Source organism: Cryptotermes secundus, unplaced genomic scaffold, assembly GCF_002891405.2.
Source record: "Cryptotermes secundus unplaced genomic scaffold, Csec_1.0 scaffold250, whole genome shotgun sequence".
Classification (NCBI taxonomy): Eukaryota; Metazoa; Arthropoda; class Insecta; order Blattodea; family Kalotermitidae; genus Cryptotermes; species Cryptotermes secundus.
The window spans coordinates 190,843-207,279 of record NW_019738873.1 but is presented as its reverse complement, the minus strand read 5'-3'; the positions used below and the strand labels follow the sequence as shown (position 1 = coordinate 207,279).

The window sequence follows — 16,437 nt, the reverse complement described above, 5'->3', positions numbered from 1 at the left end:
CAGGGTGTGCTTCCAAGTGTTGAGCCTGTGTGAATTCAGGATGGAGTCTGTGTCTGAGCCAGTGCGTAGCTGTAGGTGTTGAGTGAGCCTGTGTGAACTCAGGAGCGAGTCTGTCTCTGAGCCAGGGTGTGCTTCCAAGTGTTGAGTGAGCCTGTGTGAACTCAGGAGCGAGTCTGTGTCTGAGCCAGCGTGTATATTCAAGTGTATGAGTGAGGCTGTGCGAGATTAGGAGCGAGTTTATGAGTGTCTTAGTGCTTTCTCCTGATTGTATGAAGGGACCTGTATGTGGTCCACGAACGGCTTTGTGAGTGCCTGATTCTGTATTTGTTTCTAAGTGCGAGATTGTATTTATTCCTGAGTCTATGTCGGAATATGTAACCCCATATTACGAAGATTCTTTTCAAAGAACCGATACTCAACTATTTATTCCCTTTACGAAACCATTTAATACATGGCTCAGTGATTGACAGACAGGATACTTAACTCCCCGAAGGACAGTAGAAATTATGTAATTATCTAATTTAACGTTTGAAATCTTAGTGTTTTTCTCACACACTGCAGTTATCTATTTCTTAGGGCCGCGCCATAGCTCAAGCGGTTAGTCGCTGGCTTTCCACCGCGGCGACACGGGTTCGATCTCGAGTCTGCTCAAGTGGGATTTGTGGTGGACAAAATGGCGCTGGGGCAGGTTTTCTCCGAGTACTTCGGTTTCCCCTGCCAATCTTCATTCCACCAATTACTCCACCCTCACCTATCATCTGGGGCTGGTACAATAGGCCACAGGTGGGCGCAGTACAAGGGACTTAGTCCCACCCCACTAGCAATAAAATACTATGTCCGTTGTTTTATATGGGTGTGAAACTTGGTCATTTGCTGTAATGGGTATTCGAGAATGTGATTCTGAGGAAAATATATGGACCTTCGCAAGAGGAAGCGACAATGCTGGTCAGAACTGCGTAACAAGGAGCCAGATGTCGTTATGATGATCACATGCAGGATGAAACCGTGAAGTGCACGGACATGGAATGAGAAGTAAACACATTCTGCTCGAAGCACCTGCAGCGGAGGCAAACTTGGGAAACACACACGTACATGGAAAGAATATTGAAAGGTGCCTTGGAGGAGCGCGATCTCAGAATTGTTTACTGTCTTGAAATGGTTCAGAATGGGGCCCGGCGGCAGGTTATTGAGGACACAGTGAAGAATGTCTCGGCTGTAGAGAAACATGGAATTGTCTGTCCACGTCAATATATATCAATATTTCAAGGTTCTCTGTGCAGAGAATTCAGTTAATGTGTTCAGGGCAGTGGTAATTATGCTTACGAGTTATTTGAGTGTTAAAATTGCATGACAGTTCAGGAACAGTTTAGTTTGTTTGTTTGTTTGTGGGGTTCTTATTACTTTGCGTAAAAAGCAAAATTCTTTTTTTAGTTAATATTCACAGTTAAACCATATATCCAACGGGAAATAGGGGGTTTTAACCGGGGGTTAAAACGGTAAGGGGCGTGTAGCTGAAAACTTATCTTCATCTAGTGCCGAGGTAAAGAAAAATGGAGCTATACCGCCACTTCTCTGTATGTTTTCATGGCATAGCACTTAACTAATTAAGCACATGGACAACTTAAAAAAAATTAACTTGAGAAATAGGCCTATTATTTTATCGTGTTAGCGTCATAATATGTTTATTATTACTATTATTTGTATTTTGTTTTTTAGTTAGATCTCTATTTCTATGTACTATTGCCAACTTTGTTATTGGCCTCTGTGCTGTGAAGTTTGCACGTAAATAAATACGAATTGAATTATTATTATTATTATTATTGTTATTATTATTATTATTATTATTATTATGGTTCTACAGCCCTATGTTGGGGCTAGGCCAAATTTTCAGTTTCTTAATCCTATACACAATCGGTAGGGCTCCTTGGACAGGAAATCGGCCCGTCGCAAGGCCTCAGTCTGCGCACAGAACAACACAAACACTGAATACAGGGACACAATACAGACATTCGTGCCTTGAGTAGGATTCGAACCCACAATCCTGGGGTTCGAGCGGGCGAACACAGTTCATGCCTTAGATCGCGAGGCCACTGTGCTCGGTATTGGGTTAACTGCTTACACATTTACGTATTTCTAAAGTAACTAACTTACTCAAGTTCTCATTATTAATGAAATTTTCATTTAGATAAATTTATCCGTTGAACACTCAGTGTCGCAGGGACACACGTTGCAACGCATTCGTTACATTTAGAGAGTCTGGTAGCTTCGGGGCTAGAAAATGAATCAAAGATATTCTTCCGCGTTTGACATCCCGTCAGTCTGTCATCTACTGCAGATATCCAACACAGCACAACGAAAAAACTAATAAGATGCTTTACACACCAACTGGAAACACGCGGTAGCGTAGTTGGTTGAGGCACTATGCTACAAGCCGGAAGGTCGCGGGTTCAAATCCCGATGAGATCATAGGATTTTTTCAACTGACCTAATCCTTCCATCAGCACTATGGCCCTGGGGTCGACTCACCCTCTAACAGAAATGAGTACCAGGAATATGCTTAGGGGTAAAGGGCTGCCGGCGTGTAAGGCTGACAACCTTACCGCCATCTATGAGCCGACTGTCTAGAACAGGCTTGTCAAACTCAACTTGTACAGAGGGCTACCTCAGCCCTATAAACAATAGTCCAGGGCCACACTTCAAAATAGAAATATACATTAGATTTTGATACAAGGAAATTTAATTCTATTTATTATTTAGGAATAATTTCAATATAATTACCTAAAGCCACATATCTTACAGTTTTAAAAAGCAAGAGAATGCCAATTTTGACATGTATCAAGCAACTTTTCAATATGTAAAAAGAGAGATTACACAAGAAATTATGCTACAAACAGCAAAACATTGAATTTCCTGCAGCCTGCTAATTTATGTCTGCGTGAGACTTCTTGTCTTCTGGTGTGCTGGAAAATTGTCTTTACTTTGTGGCTATGGGGGCCGCATGTTTGACACGGCTGGTCTAGAAAATGTGGGAACCTCAACATCTCACAACCCTATGGGCCTCCACGGCCTGTTACAGGGATACGTTTTACACACTCACTCTGTGCAACAGAGCATTTCTTGAGGAGATCACAGTAACTCCGGTAGCCTCGAAATTCTCCACGTTTCATAGAACACAAAGGCCCACCTCTGCATACGGGCAGAGCCCGCTTCCTGGGATTGCCCTCATTCGAACGAGTTGAATTCTAAGTCTCTCATCCGATTTCTTTAAGATCCATTAGAGTTGTATTCTGTACCTACATCTAGGTTAGAGTAGTCGGTATAGCGACTGGCTACGGGTTGGGCAGCGAAGTTGTCGGAGTTCGAGTCCCGATAGGGCCAAGAATTTTCTCTCTTCCAAGTCGTCCAGACTGGCTCTGGGGTCTACCTAAACTCCTATCCAATGGGTACCGGGGATTCTGTCCTAAGATTAAAGCGGGTGGGGCTTGAAGCTGGCCACTCACCTCAAGCTAGTGTTGATGTCAAGAAAATGTGGATCTATAAATCCACTCCCCCATACGCCTTCATGGCGTAGTGCTTAATTATTTAAGTACAGGGACAAATTTACCTTTTTTATGCTTTATATTTTTCTACGATACCGTTTTATGCATTTTCATCTTTTCAGTGCGTGTTATATGTCCTGTCCAACTGCTTCCCCCCCCCCCCGTTTGTTCCATTTAGGGGTTTTGAAAATCAGAATTACAGACTAAGAGTGTTTCGGGTCTAGTACTTTCAGTCCATTTGTATTATCACGTATTTATGGTCGCGTAACTAATAACAAGTGTTGGATTTATGAACTCCGTTTTGTACAATCATTCTTATTCTCACTCAGGAACAATAACTCAAAATAAATCTGTGTCTAGGGCTCACTCCATTCTGATCTGACCTCTTCTGAGTCTGATTTGAACTAAGAGTGTGTCTGATTTATACTGACTTCATTCTCAGAGTCAAAATCGAGGTTAAAATTTCATTACGACTGGCGGTTTGCCGATAATCAGTTCGTCTGGGCGCAAGTCCCTTTCAGGCCCACGACCAGATTCTTTGCAACTGAACTCTTGCGGTAATAGTCCTAATGTATCATCCTCTCTGACGAGAATATGGGTTGGCCACTATGTATTTGCTTAGCTCCTCGCCAAATGTATATTTCGCACGTATAACACATTATTGTAAATTCTTCCTTTTGTTCCACACAAATGTCCTCTGTCAGTACAGGCTTTACAGAGCAGATTATGCCTACCTTAAGTATCTTATGCTACAACGGCAGTTTAATCATTTGAAATGTCGTAAGCTTGACCACCGCCAAGTTCAAGTCTCTCACATACCGCGAAGTTGTCCATTCTCATGATTGGCCGATATGAACGGCCTATATGGCGTATCGGTAACCAAGGAAATGTTCGTTAATCACTCGTATCCTTAGAAATGTGTTCCGTAACGAGTCAGTTTCCAAGAATCAATCTTTACGAAAATTGTTTCTCAACTCGTTTCATAGCAATGGGTCTATATATCACAGTATATTAATTTAAACCAATTACTTATGTTTTAATTGTAATTGATCTTTTCTTTATAGATTATTAAACGAAATGGAGACACGCGACGGAAGGAAGCTCCTACGTACCATGTCCTTCATATCCTCCAGAGCTAAAGCCTTACGGCAGCGTTTCGTGCCCACTCAGAGGTCCATGTCAGACACTTGGCAAGACCATCACACACAAGGATACATGGAAGATGATCCCCGTCTGCCATCACCCGACCTGGGAGGCTCAATGTTGTCTCTCTTAAACGAACAGATGATTTCATGGGAAAATGACACGGACGCCAACACTGGCTCTGTGTTTCGTGCCCAGCGCTCAAGGTCACTGGACTCTCTTGGGTCGGTTCCCGTAACGGCTTCATCCTCTATCAGTCCGCCGACAACGCTTCAGTTTCATAGAAGAATATCAACCAGTACGCAAGATACAATTAACATGAAGATACCTCGTCCGACTGTATCTGGGCTCCTCATTGCTGATCTTGCAGATTCCGTTTCTCCATCTTACCCCACATCACCTATTCCAAAAATTCCCGGACCACCACCTTCTCCATTAAGAAAGTCAGCTCCAACAACTCCCAGACCGGTAGATTCATTTACTCCTCATGTTTCGATGCCTTTCATACCGAAAATCCCTGGTCCGCCCATATCACCTAAACCATCCCGTCCTTCCTCACCGCCTTCCTCAAAATTTGGGGATATAAGCACAATAAAACCCAAAGTCACGGCACATCGCGTCTCCTCTAATCTTATATGTCCATCTACACAGAATTACAGTGATTCATATTACTCTGAATCAAGAACAGCCCAATCCCTCCCAGTCTCACCAAAATATTCGTGTCCGACGCCAAAACTTCTCGATGTATCATTCTTTGATTCGCAGATAATACCAAGAATTCCCGCTCCACCACCATCACCAAAACTCTTTCTTCCTCCTGGAGCTTTCTCGCAAGCTGTACGGTCAAGTTCTCCCAAACCACAAGATCAAATACATCTTCTGGATGACTGCTCAACGGGATCATCCAAAGAACCAACGCCAGCGTTATCATCCGAACTATCTCCTCGATCAGCAACTCCATCAACTACCACAACAACCAGCAAACCTCAATTTGATTCTACAATAGGCGATTCGGAATCATTTGATCATGAAGAAAACCGCGATACCATAACTGAAGTTTCGTTGCCCGCTCGGCCAACGATGTTTGATCTTCGACCCCGTCCGAAACTGAAACATCAGTGGTCAATGGATGAAACGAGAACTCTTTCTTCTATCGCTGGATGTACGAGACAAACCAGTGAAGTTGTTGGTTCTAACTCATGTGCATTGAAACCGGCTGAGAAGAGAAGACGATTCTTCATGAGAAAGCAGACCAATTCGGCTCCGGATTCATTTGACGGGGCGCTGCCCGTGCCGCCTCCCAAACACAAGGAGCACCACTCTGTGAGCTTCTGTCTTGGAAATGTGCGTCGATGTCGGGGTTCAGATAGCTCCTTCCTGCCTCCAGCTCTTCCTACTATACGTAAGTACCTTTCCATATGTGTGACTTGCTGATCTCTCTATATTACAGGCAGCATGAAGAGCCACGCCCATTTGCTTCCGGTTATCAGCATTATGACTTGAATTTAAGCGGAAAGAATTTCCCTGTAACATTTTTTGTCCGTTAAACAACTTCCTCAAAAAGACATAAAATTGATTATTTCAAACGTTCTAGATAAACAGCTGGATTTTAATAAAACAGTAAGCAGGACAGTGTTATTTAGAAGGGGCAAGCGGTAGCGTAATTCGCTGAGGCACTATGTTGCAAGACGGAAGGTCGTGGGTTTGATTCCCGATTACGTCATTGAATATTTCAATTGACCTAATTCTTCCAGCCGCACCATGACCCCGATGTCGACTCAACCTCTAATAGAAATGAGTACCATGAATCTTACTGGCGGTGTACATTACGACCCGCACGTAAGGCTGACCTCCCTGCCATCTGTGGGTCGATTGTCTAGAAAATGTGGGAGCCTCGACGTCTCAAAACCCTATGGGCATCTACGGACTCTTACAGGAATAACTATCTTTTTTAACTTTTACAGAGTTTTTTTTTTTTTTTGGAATTTAGATTTGAAACTATTGAGCTCGGTATCATTTGAGTGGTTATCCCCTTTATTTTTAGCAACTTAGTAGCTTACCTTACATTAAGAACTAAACCTCTTGCCGGTGTGTCCTTTATTTTATTGCTAGTGGGGTGGGACTAAGTCCCTTGTACTGCGCCACTTCTGGCCTCTTGTACCAGCCCCAGATGATAGGTGAGGGTGATTGTGGAGCAATTGGTGGAATGAAGATTGGCAGGGGAAACTGAAGTACTCAAAGAAAACCCGCCCAAGCACCACTTTGTCCACCACAAATCCCATTTGTCCAGACCTGGGATCGAACCCGGGCCGCCGCGGTGGGAAGCCAGCGACTAACCGCTTGAGCTATGGAACTCGTCGGCTTACGAGAGTTTAAAAATATGTAATGGCTGGTGCTGCTATCTTGAGAGCACGCTGCGAACTTCTTTCAGCAAAAGTGACACTGCTGTATCGATTAAAGCACAGTTGTCTGTGCCATGTATCACGGCAGTCTTCTGAGCTTTGTTTATGCCTTAATTTACGACTTTCCAGCAGCTAGTATATACAGTTTCGAATGGTAGGATGACAGATGATAGTGGTCTAACCAAGGTTATTATCCTGAGGTTTGCCTTGAGATATTTAGTAAATTCACGAAAAACTCAGGACAGTTTGTGTCCTAGCAATGACTCGAAACGAACGCGTTCAGAATACGAGTCAAGATTTTCACTGATAATGCCAAATCTTTCGGCTCTTCCGTTCTTATTCATAACTACTACCATCTCTCTGACGTTTGTAACAACAGGAGAAAGCATTACCCTTTTCTACGATATAAGGAGATAAGGCATAAGCGATTCAGTTCTCCTGAAGCTCTGAAGGAAGGACCAGACCAGACCAGGGCATGGGAGTCTCGAATCTAAGTAAGAGAGGATGTTACATAAGGACCATTACCACAAGTGTTCAGCTGGAAAATAAAATTACTGGTCGTGAGTCTCAAGGGGCTTGTTGCCAAGACTAGCAGATCGCACACTTCACAGTTCGCCGTTACACACCCACTGGGTTTCTTAGTCATTAATAGTCGTATTCTGGCAACGGATTTATAAGTCTCATTGTCACTTCAAATCACACACGAAGTTTTCTTTCAACGGCCTAAATCCTTTCTTGCCATTATTCTGCAGCTGCAACTCGATTCAATTTCCCTGCTCCCAAGCTCATGTCCTGGCAGGCTAGCGTCTCGAAAATCATATCAACTCTACTCAAATATTCTTCATAACTAATTTGCAGGGACCACGCGGTAAACACACCCTCTCTATTTTTGGGAAGGCGTGTTTACAGCTCCGTTGCATGGCAACGGAAGTTACTCGATTTTTGCTTCCGTAATCGCTGCCGGGGGAATAATTTTACTGAACTGTTACCTAGCAATGAACATCTGTTCTGATTTCTCTATCCCGACGATCCTGACTCTCGGGCGTCATGTCACAATATTCTGTGAAGAGACGAAATGTATGTTACGTGGGGGCGTGGATATATATATATAGATAGATAGATAAGTAAATAGATAGATAGACAGACAGACAAAACAGACAGATAGATAGATAGATAGATAGATAGATAGATAGATAGATAGATAGATAGATAGATAGATAGAAGACCGTGTTTGAGGGGTATACTACCGAAAAGTATAGTTTGTTGTTCATTTTTATCGACAGAAGGACTCAATTGAAATTATATCCACACGGAAAGGTTTCCTGTTTATGATGAGGAGTGTTTGTCGCGTAAAGCGGTTCACAGCTCGGTTGAGAAATTCTCTCATGGACGTTTGAAAGTCGCAGATAATTAAACTGAGGCGCGGAAGTGCCTGAGGCAGAAGTCAGAAACATTTTATACTGCGGTTTTCGACGCACTGGTAAAACGGTGCGACAAATGTATCAATGTTGGTGGAGGACATGTCGAGAAATAAATGTTTTCTCAGGTTCGGAAATAAGACATTGTACGTTTTATAGCCATTTGTGACATATTTACTGACTCTCGCTCGTATTGAACCCGTAAATTTGCTACAAAAGATAAAAATCTTTAAATTACACTTCTATATGTATAATACAAACTCCTTCATAAATGTAAATAATATATTATACATATAGAAGTGTGGAATGTAACAGGATGCTTAAATATAATATTTAAATTACACGTCAGTTTAAAGGTTGGTTGTTAGCAGTTTCCATGACGAATCCTTAAATTGGAACATAACTTTGGCAAAAGTTTTTAAGATTATGAAATTGGCATCTGACTTCCTTAAGTATCCAATAATGAGAAACATCTGGAGATGTGCTCGTAAATTTGTTTATTTGGTTTTAGAAATTCTAATGTTAGAAGATTTGGAGCAAATCTCCTTTAAAAGTTTTCATGTTGTAATAGTAAATGAAAAAAAAAAAACTCCGTGGCCTGTAGTAAGTAAGTGAACTATACCGACCGAGCGACCGTCGCTTTTCGTCGAAGTTAGTGCCAAGTTTAGCGGATAGAGGGTGTTGCGTTGTCAGCGCAACGGATCACCACGGCCGTTAATTTCGGTTTTCTAGACCGGAGCCGCCATTTTCTTGAAAAAGCTCTTCAATTATCAATACTAAATGAAGGCATTATTAAGTCGATAATTTTTCATTAAATTTATGTCGTCTTTCAAATTTTATAACTGAAAATGTCATTTTCTTGTAAATGACAGAGCGACAGAATGTTATTAATTTAATCGGAGAAATCATTCAATAAGTATATTCTTCCCACAACAAAAAGGTCAAGGTACAGAGTTGAACAAAATAATGGAGACACTACTGATACTGTACACATTTCTTTATTGACCTGGTGTTGGGCTACATTTGCCTGCAATAGAGCAACAGTCCTTCTTGGAATGGACTCGCATAAGTTTTGAAAAGTCTCTAGCGAAATTTTATACCATTCTTCTTGAAGATTTCATTCAAGTTGCTTTAGAGATGTTGGAGGTGGGAACCTGTTCATCACTGTAGTCTGCAGAACTGACCAGAGAGGTTCAGTACTCTTGAAACCTGGCGATCTACTGACCAGGGAAGATGCTGAAGTTCACCTTCATGCTCTTCAAACCATCACTGAACAGTTCAAGCTGTGTGAATGGCGGTCTTGCCGTCTAAGAAAACTGCATCGTTTTTCGGAAATGACGTCTGGATCTTGGGGTGCACCTGATTACCCAACCTGGCCACGCACGCCCTTGCAGTAATTGGGCCATGAAGGGTAACAATGGGACCAACAGAAACTACACCACGATATTGCTGCCCAAACCATCACAGAACGTCCCTTGTGTCTCGAAGTTAGAACCAGGTGCTTCGGATTGGAGGTTTCCTTAGTGTTCAAGTTTAGGCCGCGCCATAGCTCAAGCGGTTCGTCGCTGGCTTCCCACTTCGGCGGCCCGGGTTCTATCCCGGGTCTGGTCAAGTGGGATTTGTGGTGGACAAAGTGGCCCTGGGGCAGGTTTTTCTCCGAGTACTTCGGTTTCCCCTGCCAATCTTCATTCTAACTGCTCCACAATCATCCTCACCTATCATCTGGGCTGGTACAACAGGCCAGAAGTGGCTGCAGTACAAGGGACTTAGTCCCACCCCACTAGCAATAAAAAAACTAGTGTTCACCAAACGTAAACTCTTCCCGATGTAGGGGGTAGGGTGAAGGACGGCTCATCTGCCCACATCACACTTCCGTTTCCTGTTGTCTGATGTCCAGGTTTTATGGTCGTGACACTACCGTTTGTGCGGCTGAACATTACTTTCAGTAATCAGAGGTTTAGCACTTGCAGTTGGATTTGTGAAGCTCACGTCGGACAGTTTTTTTGGAAAGAGAGTCTTCCAGATGAACGTTCAATTCTGCTATCACCCGTGACAGAGCAATTCTGTCATTTTTCGAAACAATCCTTCTCTAAGTACGACGATCTCTTGCTGTCAATGTTGATCTTCGGCCACTGTTCCTCTTCTGTGATGTCTTCCCATGATACGTGGATGCCAGCATAACCTTAGCAACTGTCGCTCTCTGTACGCCTAACAATGTGGCATTATTTCCACAGATGCTCCAGCTAAACATGCACATACACATTTCTAAATCGGACAAGCCTCTCAGTTTGCGGTTCTTGAACACGGACTGTCACTGAACACAGTTACAAATGCACTTACACAAGCACTACAGAGTGTAAACAAAAGATGTACATTCAGTGTATATAACTGAAGTTCTTTCAATGTAGACAACAAAGACAAATTCTCTTCCTCAGTTACTTAGTTTTTCCATTAATTTATCCACACCCTGTAAACAATCACTGCTTATTATGAGAAACAAGAGAGCATGAATACATAGTGTGACCAGAGTTAGAAGATATCAGAGTTAAAGCAGATAGACCATATAGATACCGGTGCACTCTGAATGGTTAAAGTGCGTTCATTGTTGGCCGAATTTCCAGATACCGAAATGAGACACGACTGGACATTACTGAATGCTCACTCTACCGTGTAACTCTCAGTTCCATTTTGCAGAAGCTGTAATTTTGTTGAATAGCTTATACAGTGTTTCGTGCACAATATATGATAGTAGAAGCAAATTACTTCCGACACAGTGACCACGAAGGCTTGCTGGGCGGTATAAATTGCGTTTCGCAGCACGTCCACACTTCTCCCGTCCAAATTTCTCACGCAGTCCTCTCATCCACGTTGATCAGGCGTCTTCAGCACCGTTTTGCGAGTCTGTCGTAAGCAGCAGTCCTGTACAGAACAGTGGTAAATATGTATACCATTTGTTTCTACATTAGATAATCGATAGAAGACTGACATGGACCAAGCACATCAAAACCAAATGAAAATAGCTCAACCAAAGAACAAAACAAATGCACTCGCTACCCAGAAGACGATCAACACTATCAATACAAAGCAAACTCCTCCTATACAAAGCAGTACTCAAACCCATGTGGACCTGTGGAATTCAGCTATGGTGGACAGCCTCCACTTCCAACATCGAAATCCTCCAGCGCTTTCAATCCAAGACTCTCGGATCCATTCTGAACATAAAGCCACAGGATCCATGGAGATCTACAAAGGAACACAGTGCTCAGTGAAATGAAAAGGTGGAATCCCAAATACTGAAGCAAATTAGAAACCCACACTAATGCACCGGCAGTGAACTTACTAGACAATAGCAGAACTACACATAGACTGAACAGATACACCGTCCCAACACCACAGGCAGACCTGAGTAAAACCCAGTACAAGAAGTAAAATGATACCCAAGTGAACAAAAAGTGTATGAGTTACACCACTGGGCATAACTCATTGATGAGCCAGTACTTATTGAACATAGATATTTATTGCAGATTCTATAAAATAAGTGTGCGGATAAACATTAGATAACAAATTTTGTCCGCATCTCGGACAGGCGTTTCTTTTGGATCCCCAAACCAGCAACAGTTATTAAAAATATTCAGGCAAAGAGATGGCTCTTTTTATTGGAGATGAGACGTATTATCTGTGAGGTAGTAAGGGGGTCTGGAAATTATGCTTTGTATGAGCTTTACCTCGTTAAGTGCTAAGAGACTGCCTGAGGCGCCTCTAGAGCAATTCCGTCTTTCGTTGTATCACATTTACCGGTCACCAAAACGAGACACCAGGACCTGAAGTTCCGCGGCAACCAGAACGTGAACAGAAGCTGATCTGCAAATTCTGATCACATCTTCTAAACTTTGATCGCACATATTGCCGTAACTATCGTAAATTGAACACACCAATTCTTCTTGACTTTGCAAGTTACCTTATAAATTCGTGAAGGGGAAATAGAAACACACGATAAAAGGCTAGGCAAGGAGGTTTGCTTAAAAACAAACACGTAGGAACTAGTTTTCTATTTCTGGAGAGGTGAAACTGAGTCTACTTGGTACATCTTGTACTAACCGGCCTATTGAACCATCCCCCAGGCTATAAATGACGAATGTGGAGCAGTCGGTGGAATGATAACAGGCAGGGTTAACCGAAGTACTCGGAGAAAACCTGCCCCAATGCCGCTTAGTCCACCACAAATCCCACATGTTCTGACCTGGGCTCGAGCAAGGGCTGCCGCGGTGGGAAGCCGGCGACTAACCGCCTGAGATATGTCACGGCAATGGAGAAATTAAATAGCTTATGTATTCATTTATCGTCACCATAATTCAGAACATTATCATACTAGGCCTCTAAACGTAGTCAGTAGCCCGTCAGAAGGCCGCTACCTGCACGCAGGACAGCACAATCACAGAATAAACGCACACAGACAGACATACCTTGAGTGGGATTCGAACACATGATCCCAGCATTCGAGTGAGTGAAGACCACGCAGCCGACCTCTGTGAAGGGCTGTGGGTTTATGGTGTCGCTTTGCAGATCACAGCTTCGTTATGGGGATAATGACTTGGGAAATTTTACCTAGTTTATTTTCATTAAGAGCTTCCCTGATAACAGGATATTATAATCGACTGAATGCAACGCAGCGTTTCTTGCATCTAGTCACCATATACACCTTAAAATATAGCAGCAACTAGCAACTAATTTCATAGAGCTGAGCCCTTCTTGAGAATCCGCCAATTCTGCAGCTACTCAAGAACTCCAAGCATTTAATGGAACCCTTAGGTTCATTAGCGTATTCGCAAGAGCCCTCCATTGCTTCATATCCTGAGCCAGATCAATCCAATCTATACCATCCAATTCTATCACTCTAATATCCATTTTAATATTGTCTACCCACCAACGTTTTGGTCTTCTCAGTGGTCTCTTTCCTTCCGGCTTTCCCACCAACATCCTATACGCATTCCTCCTCACCTCCATTCGTGCTACATGCCCTGCCCATCTCATCCTCCTTGATTTAATCATACTTATAACACTTGGAGAAGAGTACAAGTTATGAAGCTCATCATTTTGCAGTTTTCTCCAACCTCCTGTCACTTCGTCTCTCTTCAGCAGCAGTCTGGCGAAGAAAAAATATGAAAGATTCCCTAAGGTGTCCTCTTGCTTTGTTCATGCTCAGAATTACAGGACAAGTATAACAACACACTGGTAACTGAATTACATGTCAAGAATAAAAATATAATGTAACGTGTTTGGTCACTGAAGACGCCGTTCAGATTGTTAATTGTTCCTGTTGCGCTATCCACGTCACAATATTGTTTATTGACAATTTACGTGATATACAAAAATATAAAATATGAAAAATAAACAATGCCACTTTATGGTGTTCCGTTGGATAACATATCAGCATGTCATAATTTTCATTCGACGTCTTGGCAGCAATGAGCATCTGAAACGAGAAGTTTATGTCAATGATATTTATGTATTCAGTTTGTACCTCACAGAAAACAGATTCTCCCCTACATATACCGTTACGCTAACGTTGTATGGGGACACAGTCGCTGTTTTCTGCGAAAATCGTACAAAATATAAAAATACACTGAAGTGAAATTCTGATTTCTTAATGTTAAACAGTTGATAATTGTAGTCATCAGCGTGCTTTAGGGGCTTGGTTACAGTTCCACCAGTCCCTTGGAGAGACTGAGTAAAACCAAGATATATATATTTTTTTAGTTTCGCTGGTGCTTAAGACCTACATTACGACGTTACGGGTATTTTAAGAAGCAGTGGAGGGGGTTGGTCCTGTAAACTAATTATCTAAGTACCGTTCTAACTCCAGTCCGTAAAGTGTTAATAGTCGCTCAGATAATAATGAAATTTGCTGCATTTTATGGACCCCTTAGGTCAAGTACAGTGTTAACAAGAGAGCGCTACCGTATGAAATTTCCCGAGACTAAGGTAATTTTTATCCAATTCTGATTGGCTATTCGATTACTTTGGGACCTTGAATCGTCGCTGAGTTTATGTGGCAACCAATCCTAGGGAGTCAGATCACAGAACATAAGGACTGGGTCACATGCTTTATCGCGTTTTTTTTTTAAATTCGCTTAGTGCGGTGTGAAGTCCAACTGGGTCCACTCGACACGGGGGCCACTAATTGGCCTATTGTATCCTGCCCCAGGTGATTATGATGATGGACAATTTGGTGGAATGAAGATTGGCAGGGGAAACCGAAGTACTCGGAGAAAACCCGCCCCAGCACCACTTTGTCCACCACAAATCCCACTTGACCAGACCCGGGCACCAATCCGGGCCGCCGCAGTGGGAAGCCAGCGACTACCCGCTTGAGCTATGGAGCGAACTTCTTTATCGCTTTGCTGACTTGCTCATTTGCCTGTTGTGCGTGGAATTTGTTTCAGGGCTTCAGATAGCTGAGTGTCACAATGGTATAAAACAAGGAGATTCTATATCTCCACTCCTCTTCAACTTTGGTTTAGGAAATGCCATTAGGAAGGTCCAGGGAAACCAGGTGGGACTGAAATTAAACGGGACACATCAGCTGTTGGTCTGTGCCGATGATGTGAATCTACTGGCTGATGATATAGATACCATAATAATAAACACACTGACTTTAACTGACACTGGTGAGGAGGTTGGTCTAGAGGTAAACACAGAGAAAACTAAGTATCATGACATAAAGGTAGGAAACGGATGTTTAGAAAATGTAGCACAGTTCAGATATTTGGGAACGACGGTAACAAATCGAAACCTGATTGAGGAGGAAATTAAGAGGAGATTGAACTCGGGTAATGCTTGCTACCATTCAGTCCAGAACCTTTTGTCTTCTCATCTGCTGTCCAAAAACATAAAAATTAGAATATACAAAAATATAATTTTGCCTGTGGTTCTATATGAGTGTGAAACTTGGACTCTGACATTAAGGGAAGGAAATAGACTGAGGGTGTTTGGGAAGAGGGTGTTGAGAATATTTGGACCGGAGAGGGGTGAAATGACAGGAGGTTGGAGAAAGCTGCATATAACTGTTACTCTTCTCCACGTGTAATTAGAATGATCAAGTCAAGGAGGATGTGGTGGGCAGTGCATGTAGCACGAATGGAGAAGACGAGGAATGCATATAGGATATTGATGGGAAAGCCAGAAGGAAAGAGACCACTTGGAAGACCAAGGCGTAGGTGGGTGTACCATATTAAAATGGATCTTAGAGATATAGGATGGGGTTGTATGGATTGAATTGATCGGGCTCAGGAAAGGGACCAGCGGAGGGCTCTTGTGAACACGGTAATGAACCTTCGGGTTCCATAAAATGCTGGGATATTCTTGAGTAGCTGCAGATTTGGCTTCTTCTCAAGAAGGGCTCAGCTCCATAAGTAAGTAACCACGTATTTAACTTAATGAATCTGTTAATATTGCCACCAAGTTAAGTTCTCCGAAGTGTCTGAACGCTCCACTAGTGGACTGATAGCAGTCTAGGTCAGTGGATCTCACCTGAACGTGAAGCTGACGTTTTCATTTACGTATTCTAAAGATCAATAGGGAGCCGGGAGACCGTAGTCGGGAGAGCGACTGGCTACTGGTTGGACCATTGAGGGTTCGGAGTTCAAGTTCCGGTAGAGTCAAGAACTTTCTCTTCAAGTCGTCCAAACCGGATATGGTGTCTACACAACCTCCTATCCAATGGGTACCTGGGGAAAGCGGCCGGGGCGTGAAGCTGACCACTCACATGCAACGAGTGTCAAGGTCAAGAAAATGTGGATCTATACGTACATCGAGCCCCCCATACGCCTTCATGGAGCAGTGCTTAATTAGAAACACGGAGACGATTTTTACCTAAAGTTCAATGAAAGTTGAAGAATACGTCAGGACATTTTTCTTTGTGGCCGACAGAGGAAG

General features: G+C 42.8%; 1 protein-coding gene across 3 annotated transcripts in view; it reads left to right on the top strand.

Moving 5' to 3' along the window:
* The window catches only part of LOC111871105, a 233,237-nt gene that overhangs the window by 133,744 nt on the left and 83,056 nt on the right, over nucleotides 1–16,437 (top strand). For all 3 annotated transcript variants that reach the window (XM_023863910.2, XM_023863911.2, XM_023863913.2), the window contains exon 3: nucleotides 4,604–6,084. In XM_023863910.2, the coding sequence (XP_023719678.1) occupies nucleotides 4,617–6,084 (1,468 nt within the window). In that variant the 5' untranslated portion in view covers nucleotides 4,604–4,616. The remainder of the gene's footprint in view (nucleotides 1–4,603; nucleotides 6,085–16,437) is intronic.